The 10,515-nt window shown below is 38.1% G+C and overlaps 1 protein-coding gene across 10 annotated transcripts in view; it reads left to right on the top strand.

The window, feature by feature from the left end:
• The window catches only part of ADGB (androglobin), a 162,343-nt gene extending 155,805 nt beyond the window's left edge, over positions 1 to 6,538 (top strand). For all 10 annotated transcript variants that reach the window (XM_045058174.1, XM_006932082.4, XM_045058180.1 and 7 more), the window contains one exon: positions 5,910 to 6,538. In XM_045058174.1, coding sequence (XP_044914109.1) covers positions 5,910 to 6,095 — 186 coding nt within the window. In that variant the 3' untranslated portion in view covers positions 6,096 to 6,538. The remainder of the gene's footprint in view (positions 1 to 5,909) is intronic.
• The last annotated feature ends 3,977 nt before the right edge of the window (positions 6,539 to 10,515 follow it).

Here is a 10,515-nt window from a genome sequence, read left to right on the forward strand (position 1 = left end):
GACCTGGGTAGAAAGACATTTTGAAAGTATTTAGTTGTCAGCTCCTCAGAAAAGGTGGAGAATTGGTGAAACACATTTAATTTCACTTACTTCCTTAAACCCCTCCAAAATGCAGTATTGGGAATCTATCCACAAAATAAGAAGGAGAAAGAAGACAATGACCAAATACTTGTGAAGTTGACAGAGAGCTGGATGAAGAACGTATTAATAGACTTGAGGCACCCAAATTGTAAGGTGGCAGTAGAAAAGCTCTTAAACAATCAATCCAATTCGCTCCATAGAATCCCTAAAAGGCTCAGCTATTGGTGGCATCAGCCACATGAAGAAATGGAGGTGAGGTGGGAGGAAGACAAGACTGTTGGTTTTGCTTGGCTTGAAGCTATTTAAGAAGTAGTTCATTTGCAGATCATCAACTCAATGTTTTGTAGCCAGGTGACTGTCCCTCCACCCTAGCAGAAGACTAAAGTTGCTTTATTTAGACAAGGTCCAAAATGAAAAAAGGGGGGGTGGATTAGCGTAGTGAAGAAGACCAAGTTTAATTAAAAATGGAAGTATCATACAAGTAATGGGAAAATTTGATAAATATATATCGCTGACTTCCACTATAGTGGATAAAGACTTTTTTTTCCTCCCTCTTTCCTACAACACACACACACACACACATACACACACACTCCCAAAGATACTGATGGCTACAAGACTTTCTAAACATTTCAGCCACAGTGACATTAGGTTCTCTATGTTGTTTCCAGCACTAGCTGATCTGAGGAATATGCTTCTTTGACACCTTCTCTTGTTTGTCCAATAGGCATCTTAAACCAAACCTCTTCAAATCCATTATTCTATCATTCTTGTCATTTTTGCCCTCTCATTCATGTCAGCCCAAACATTTCCTCCATCAATATTCCCCACCCAGGAAGGGCAATTGTAGTCTTTCCATTGCTCAGAGTACAGACTTTGGAGACATCCTTGACTTCTCTTACCTCCCTCATCTAACCCATAATCAACATTTGCCAACATTATCTTGAAAACATATCTCTAATTCAATCACCTTTCATTCTCTCTACCCCTACCACCATAGTCCAAATGGTCTGTGTTTTCTATTCAGAGTGTCCTATTCAGTGTTTTCTATTCTATTGCCATAGCCTCCTGACTGATCTCACTGCTTCCATCATGTCCTTCTACAATGGAAGTTCTGTTAGAAGCCAAAATGACTCTAACCATGAGGATAAACTATTTTATCCTGTGGTAACAGACAGCCACAGTGTCTCAGTGGTTTAAGACGGGTTGGCAAACTTGTTTTCTATAAAGGGCCAGATAGTAAATATTTTTGCCTTTGCAGACCATATGTTGTATCTACTTAGCTCTGCCGTTGTTACCACAAATTCAGTCAAAGATAACGCCTACGTGTGTTTCAATAAATTCTATTTGGAAAACTAGGCAATGAGCCAGATTTTTCCATAGGCCTTTGTTGAGCAACCGCTGGATGAAAACAGTAAAAGAGTATTTCTCCTTGTAGCTACAGGTCCAGTGAAGTTGAGCAGAGGGTCCTTCTCACAGTTACATTTCATTGTCACATTGCATTGGCCAAAGCTAGTCACATGGTCACATACAACTTCAGTGAAAGAATTAATCTTGCTGACACCGTGATTTCAAATTTCTAGCGTCAGTAACCCTGAGACATTAAATTACTGTTCCTTAAGCCACCCAGTCTGTGGCACTTTGTTACGAAAGCCCTAGCATGCTAATACACAGTGCAGTGCTACCCTAGGCCTGGAGAACAACTGCAAACCCTTTATGAACTGTGCTGGTGCAGATCATAGTACATCTTTAAAATGGAGAGTGGGACTATCTCACTCCGGTAGTGGCTTCATTTTCCACTAAGAAATAAAGGCTTAACTATGGTGTCTAGAGCTCTCTATAATCTAGTGTCCACTTTCCTCTCTGATCTTTTTCTCTCTGATTCTATATGCTTTCCTTCTTTTGTTTTTTTTCCAAACTGACCTCACCTTTCCACTAATAGCCAGACATGTTCCCACCTCTGAGCCTTTGGCTTGCTCCCACCTCTTCCTGGAATTTTCTTCCCCTAGACAGCCAAATGGTTTACAGCCTCACTTTCTGCAATCTTTCATCTATTGCCATTTTATTAGAGAGATCTTCTCTAAGCTATTATTTTTCAATTAGCACCCTTCAAGATTTGTATACCTGTATCTGGCCTTATTATTTTCTTTACAGGATTTACCATGGTTTAGCATGGGAAGGTATGTATTTGATACATGTTATTTATAAATATTAGAAGTATTTCTTTATCATATATAAATATATAATATTCATATATAACATATATATGTATATAACATGCACACATTTTAAATATATCTTGTCTAGAATATAGATCATATGTGAACAGGAACTTTGTTTGATTCACTGTTGTATACCCCAAACCTGGAAGAGGTGTCTATTTCACAGAAATTTGTTTCAAAAATGAATCAGTGAATCCATAAATGGATGTTAAAATTATGTAAATTCAGCTCATATCGTATAGAAAATAGTTTAAATTAAAATATTATAAGACAAAAGGGAAATTCATTATTGCCAATCAGCTAGTTTCTTTCTGTGTTTAAAAGACAAGAAAATGCAGTAGATGGGAAGGCCATAAGGGAAGACATATCAACTGGGATGGTTTTTAATTCAGATCTCATTCTTTAAGTGTGAGGTACAAAAATCCTAGTTTTGACTGAAGCTATCTTAATAGAAACATCGTCAGCACGACATTTCTCATCAGATGGGAGAAAACATGCCTATCCTCAAGAGGTTACGGATATATATTAAACTTACTTTACACTAAACCCTTTAGATGATTTTTTCTCTCTTCTTAATATGGCACCACTATCATCTCATGCAGTAGGTTTAGTAAAGCCGATCTTATTGTGGTAGATACAGTGCTTTCTTCCACCCAAAGTGTGGAGAAGAGCCTGGTTCTGACATTTAGCTCTTCTGCAGTCTCCACTCAACTTCTGCAAGTTGCAAAACCAGGCAAAATTTCTTGAAGAATTCAGCAATGAAGACAAAACAGTCACTCTAGAAGATTCTCTTCTGGTTAGCATCAGTTTGTTCATCCTTCTGTTTTTAATTATATCATTCTTGAAACAGGAAACCGTCAACAGGTTGAACCATAATTGTACCCATACTATCAGAAACGCAAGTGAAATGAGAAAGCCAAAGCCTCTTCATAAACCTACATTGGCCCTTAGTTATCACTGCTTTATTTGTGAACATTTTCAGGGAAGCCATTTCTAGAATGTTGCCATTAAGTCAGTCATTAATAGGTCATTAACTCAGTTCTTGCCTATAGCTTTGAAAACTACCCATTTTTTGGCAGGGGTGGGGGGGTGGGGAGGGCGGGGGTGGCTCAGTCAGTTAAGCGTCCAACTTCGGCTCAGGTCAGGATCGCACCGTTTCAGAGTTCGAGCCCCATCTCGGGCTCTGTGCTGACAGCTCAGAGCCTGGAGGCTGCTTCAGATCTGTGCCTCCCTCCCTCTCTCTCTCTCTCTCTGCCCCTCCCCTACTTGCACTCTATCTCTCTCTCTTAAAAATAAACATAAAAAATTTTTTTTAAAAAAGAAAATTACCCTTTTTAAAAAATATATAAACTATATTTAAGGACAGTTAAAGTATAGAAACTATCCTTACCCGTTTATCATTTTCTGACAGTTCCCATTTCCACAATTTATTCATTCAAGAAATATTTCTGGGCATTTTTGTATCAGGGACTGTCCTAAGCATGAACAAAAAAGAGAAACCCTGGCCATTGTGGAGCTCGCATACTAGTGGAGCAAAAGACGCTAAAATACGAACACAATATATAAATACAAGGTATGGCATGATAGAAAGGGAAAGTGTTGAAAAAAAAGAAAAGTGGAACACTACCAGAACACTGTGATTCAGAAGAGATACTGGCTGGAGTAAAGGCCCCAGGGCAGTGAACACTTGGTGCGTTAGAGGCAGGACAGCAAGGAGGTCTGTTCCCCTGGAGCAGAGTGAGCCAGGGGTAGATGAGTGGGAGGGGAGGTCAGAGAGGAACTGGGGGGAAGTGGACAGACAAGGTAGTCACATAGGGCTTGCAAAAGACTGTAAGGACATTAGCGTTTATTCAGAGGGATGTATGGAACCACGACAGGTTCTAAAGAGCAGAGGGGTAACATGATCTGACTTCCATTTTATTTTTAATTTTTTAATGTTTATTTATTTTTGAGAGAGAGACAAAGACAGGGACATGTGCGCTCATGCACACGCACATGAGTGGGGGAGGGGCAGAGAGAGAGGGAGACACAGAACTTGAAATAGGTTCTGTCAGCACAAACCCCGGCATGAGGCTCGAACTGACGAACCGTGAGATGATGACTTGAACCGCAGGTGGACACTTAAACAACTGAGCCACCCAGGTGCCCCTGGACTTCTGTTTTAAAAGGAGTACTCTGAATATTGTGTGGAAAACAAGTAAGTATGGAATGGGGCACATGTAACAGCAGATAAATCTGTGAGGAGGCGGATGCATTGGACACATAACAGTGGTTCACACCAAGTTGCAGAGTGGAGGTAGTGAAAAGCAATTGAATATTGTATATATTTTGAAAGTAGACTCAGGATTTTCTGATGGATTCTTGTTATATTATAAGAGAAAGTGAAGAGTCAGGAAATACTCTGAGGTTTTCACTTAAACAACTGATAGGGTTGAGAGGCCATCAAATCTGATGGTTTGAGAGGAAAGAAAGATTTCAGTTTGGGACATTATTTGATATATGTATTGGACCAAAAAAAAAAAAAAAAGCGTTCTTGGGGCATCTGGGTGGCTTGGTTGGTTAAGCGTCTGACTCTCGGTTTCGACTCAGGTCATTATGTCATGATTCATGAGTTCAAGCATCACATTGAGCTCCATGTTGACAGTGCAGGGCCTGCTTGGGATTCTCTCTCTCTCTCCCTCTCTCTCTGCCCCTCTCCTGCTCATGCTGTCTCTCAAAATAAATAAACTTAAAAAAAAACAGAATTCTTAGATATCTATTACAGTCACACGGAGATGTTGAATAGAAATTACATATATAGTTCTGGAATTTGGAAGAGAGGTTTGGGCCGGAGATTAAAAACTTTGGGGGGCCCATCGGTAGAGAAATGAATTTAAAGCAATGGGGCTACATGAAATCAGCAAGGAAAGAGGCCTAAGATCTAAGATGTGGCCATCCCCTCACTTAGAGATGAAGGAATAAAAAGAGAGAGAGAGAGATGAAGGGGAAAAGGAGAAATCAGCAAAGGCAACTGATACAGAGCAGCTAGTGAAGTAGAAGAAACGTCAGTGGGATGTATTGTCCAGAAAACCAAGTGAAGCAATTGATCCCGGCGGTGAGAGTAGAGGTGAGTAAGAATGGGACCCAGATGTGATTTCAGATTCAGTTTGGTGTCCTTGAATGAAAGCCAAACTGACAATAACAAAGGTAACCAGTGAACTAGGTGACATTATTTGAAAGTTCTTCAAATAGAGCTCAGACACATTTCATTGGGGCTAGAACAATGTGGGAAACTAGTAACTTAGCACAATTCCTGTGAGGGACACAATGAGCTTCATGTTTTATAGATTATATTTGAACGCATACCTATCTCTTCACCTTTCTCTCTTTTTTCTCCTACTGATGCTTTTACTCCCCGTTCCGTTAAAATCTCTTGTACCCCTTTGTTGCCTTCTCGTGTTTCATGTATTGATAGACATTTGAGACCATAACCTAATTTTCATCTGGCCTCAGTAATTTGCCACATGAATCTATGGGTATAAGGGAGGGATAAAGGGATTGCTTTCAAAAAATTTCTTCTCTCGTTATCAGTAAACCTTAATTGCTTGAGGTTTTGTTTTGGAATAGGACTCCTTAGATGAAGCCCGGCAGAAGATCTTCAGTGTCCGGGAAGAGTATAGAAAGAAGTTGCTGGAAGCTGAGCGCCTAAGATTGGAAGCTCTGGCTGCGGAGGAAGCAGCAAGTAGGGCGGAGACGGAAAAGAAGACGCCGGTTCCTGACACACGGGAAAAGAAGAAAGGAAAGAAGAAGTAACCAGAAGGAGCCCAAAACTCACCTTCTTCTGAAGAGGAAAATCCCTTTATTTGTTTATTTTTTTTTTTTTTTAGTGATCTATAACCTTTCCTGTTGATAAGGTATTAGGCCAATAGAAAATAGAAGTTTTCCTTCTCAGAACTAGTTTCTGCATTTTATGGTTCATTTGTTGTTGTTGTTGTTTTCCCAGAAACCTATTGTTTGAGTAATCATTAGAGTTTAGGTTTCTCTAATTTCAATAAAAATTGCCTCAACATATTTAGAACGCAATAAAACGTACGTGTCTCCCTCTGAATTGCTGCATTTTCAGCAAGTAGTAAAACAAGATCAGAAATGGGCTAACAGGATTGCATTTGAAAAAATTCAACGATGAGGAAAATAGCTACGGTTCTTACAGGAAATTTTGTTTCTAACTTGAAAGACTTTAAAATATTTTTAAAATATGCTTCAGTCTTGTGCTTTTCTTTCTTTCTTTTTTTTTTTAAACTGAACTTCCAAAAACGTCCTTCATTGGGCAAAATCTGTTGTGGGTTAAGCTCACAGCAGTTAAGCGCAAACTCTGAATCCTCACAGGCCAGGTCACCCAGACTTAGGGAGTGTGATCGCAGACGCATCCCTTGTCACGTGTCCCAGCCTCGTGTTTTTTGTAAGACCCAGAACATGTTCTTGTACACCAGTTATAGAAAACTGAAGTGAGTGCATTCACCGAGGCACGTGATAGGAAATGAACTGCTCCCAAAAGCACACTTTGAATTCATGACTTTCTCAGATGAAAACTCCCAACAGTATTTTTTAATCAGTCATAGCTTTTCCACTTTGATAGGTGTTCTTCCTTTTTTCATTTATTTAAATCTTTAGTATTAAAATGTTCAGCTCTCTCTCTATACATATATATGCAGTTTTACTTAAATGTGCAAGCACATGCATTTTCTCTCTATTATTCTTTGCCTAAACTCTCCTTCATGACCCTATGCTCTGCCAGCCCCATGAAATAATACATGATAACAACCTGGTATAAATGTTTCCATGTTTGTCATTCAGCTCATATAATCACACATCAATATTTTGTATTATATCATGGCCTATTTTTACAAAATGGCATTTTATTTTACATGCTTCACCATATCTTGATTTTTCTCCCCAAGCAATACAAAACCTCTTTGAGACAAAAGTAATTCATTCTGTTTTAAAACCTTTTTTTTAACGTTTATTTGCTTATTTTTGAGAGAGAGCATGAGCGAGGGAGGGACAGAGAGTGGGAGACAGAGGATCCACAATGGGCCCTGAGCTGACATCAGTGAACCCAATGCAGGGCTCAAACCCACGAACCGCGAGATCATGACCTGAGCCAAAGTTGGACACTCAACTGACTGAGCGACCCAGGTGGCCCAGTAATTCATTCTTTTTGATTGTTGTGAAATATTCCCTGGCACAAATATATCATAATCGACTCAGCTAATTCTTCTTTGAAGGATATTTACTTTGTTTCCAGATCTTTTCCATGCAAGAAAAAGTGGTAAAAACAGAAATGAGGTAGCATGATGGTAGATTTAACAAATTATTTCCTAATAAATAAAAAAGAAATACAACGCCTGTCCTTTAAAAGGAAGGAAAAATGAAGGAAATTATTTTGTAATAAGACATTATACATATTACTGTATACAAGTTCGGAGTGACTACACTGGAAGCACATGGGACACAGGACACGAGGTGCAATGTTCATTCCTATGCTTGGAATCACCGACAACGCAGTAGATACAAATGCACGCAGACTGAATTACAGGTGGTTTGTAATTGTCACTCAAATTTTTGGAATGGGGTTGCCATTGGTGATACATTTTCCAAAATGGTAAACAAGCTTGGTAAATTTTCAAAGATAACCATGCCCTTAGTGTATCCAACTGCTGCATCTGTGAAATATTCAGTGAACTTTAAATCTGTGCAAAAAATACCTTTGCTTTATGTATCTTACAGAATCAGGTTCTGGGTCATTATCTTACCTTTAGACTATGTGAATGATGGGCCATTCAACTCATATAGAGGTGAGAGAATTCTCTGTTGTATGTGACTCTTTCAAATGCTTAGGGATAGCTAACATCCTTAGCCTTCAATCAGTAAATAGCAGTAATTCTCTACCATTATTGGGACAACCCCAAATGCCCCCACATATTTCCTAAATATTCTCCCCACTGAGATCATCTCCATATAGAAGATCAGTAAATATTAATGAGAAGCTGAAGATAGTAATGTCTGTGGATCTTAGTTAATAAGTAACTCCATTAGAATACATAGCTAGATAAGTACCCTCCATTGTGTTGATCGAGTTAACCAGGGTATAGATACAAAACATCTCATAGTTCCTACAATCCTTAGATCATTGTCTTTGACACATGGATGGCTTCTCATTCAGTTTCTTTCTCCATATTCTCCTGCCATCTACCTCTTTCTATGCCCTCAAGTACTTTAAGGTCAACCCTCCTCCCCCTATCTCAGGGGCTCTTGTAAGAGCAGAGAAAACAATTTTCTCTTCTGCAGTCACAGGCCTGCCTCTGAGTCAATAGTAATAATCCCCAGGGTGCAACTCTAGTGATTATGAAACATCGTTACAAGAGTATTTAACACCTCAGGGTCTCCAACACCTCCACGGAAGAATAGGATTGTGGCTTTCCCTTTTGCAAAATCACAGTGTGCGCTACAGTGTTTTCTGAAATGTAACAAAGGACGGTCTTCATTTGAATGGATCAGAAAATTGCTGACAACTTCCATAAACTTTTAACTAGCTTTTAGAAATCAAGTTTTCAAAAACAAAAAACACTGACTTCTGGTCTCTGAGCCCTCTGATACATATAGACTATTTTTACACATTAAAAAAAAAAATGTTGCATGATATTCTGACACTCGTTAATTGATGTTTACCTTGTGTCTCAGTTTTGTTCAAAAGAAACCCTAGCCATCCACTGCCTCTTGGAAAATGGAAAGTAGTGGGGGAAGTGACAAGAAGAGCCATGTATAAGGGAATTGCCTCCGAGAAGAAACTGTGTGCCCTGGGCCATATTCCAGGTGGGAGCATTTATAACAGACTAATGAAAGTTTTCAATGGCCTTCACAGGACATTTCTGAAATTAACATTATGAAAGAAACTTGTTTTAAGCTGGTGCAACATTTTTTGTCTAATCAACTATGAAACAGTCTATTCATCTTGATTTAGATAAAATAGTTTCCAACCACAGGTGTGTTTTCACGGAATAGTTTCATTACATATTGAAGAGTTTGCATGTGCTCAGAACTTTAAGCTAAACATCCTTGTTTTTGGTACAGGCACAGAGGGCAGCATCAACAGACAGTATGATTTATTTTTTAAGTGAACCCATATAACAAATTACCACGTATAATAATTTCAATCCATAGCTTTAAACAAATCTAAGTTTATCCAAATAAATCAAGCACTTTTAATACGTTTTATTAATTCTAAAAAAATCCTTTTCCCATCTGGCATATAATACAATGACACTATTTTCTATGTTTATCAAACCATTGATTTCAGAATCACCAATACAGATAGCATATGAATATCTCTTTCATTCCACTGTGGGTGGTTGATATATTTATAAAGATATAAAGAAAATTTGTAAAAAATGTTGTTTGCTTTTGTAGAAAAGATTCCAAATTACTATTTTACATAGAAAGACATCAGATAATAATAATAATAGTAATAATAATAATAATATAAATCAATATAGCTCATTGTTGAAACTGGGCTCAGTTGGTTCATATCTCTATAATATTTTACAGGTTTGAAAAGAAAATTTGCATGCTATTTTCACTAAGAATATTAGTTTAAACTTGTGCAAATGGCCAAAATCATATTAGATACAACCTAATCAAGAACTATTTGATTAATGATGAATTAATGATTATATTGTTATACAATTAATTATATACAAAATTGTTTATATGTATTTTTTTCTGTAGGAACTTTGAAATTTCCATGTATTTTTTCATGAACTTAGCCAATTTTTAACTCTGTTACTTCTGGAGTAGCATGTGCCCAAAGTCTGCATATTTTACAATATAATGTGTGGAAAACAACTTTTGGCAAACATAGTTTTGTCTAAGACCATCATTGCCATAGCAAATCGTCTGAAGCCATTAACTATTAAAATAAGCCAAACCATAAGAGACTCTTAAAAACTGAGAATAAACTGAGGGTTGATGGGGGGTGGGAGGGAGGGGAAAGTGGGTGATGGGCATTGAGGAGGGCACCTGTTGGGATGAGCATTGGATGTTGTATGGAAACCAGTTTGACAATAAATTTCATATTAAAAGAAAAAAAAAGACTGCATGGAAACAGTATTTAAAATAGTCAACTTGGGGGTGTCTGGGGGCTCAGACACTTAAGCATCCAACTCTTTATTTATTT

The sequence above is a fragment of the Felis catus genome, chromosome B2 (assembly GCF_018350175.1).
Source record: "Felis catus isolate Fca126 chromosome B2, F.catus_Fca126_mat1.0, whole genome shotgun sequence".
Taxonomy (NCBI): Eukaryota; Metazoa; Chordata; class Mammalia; order Carnivora; family Felidae; genus Felis; species Felis catus.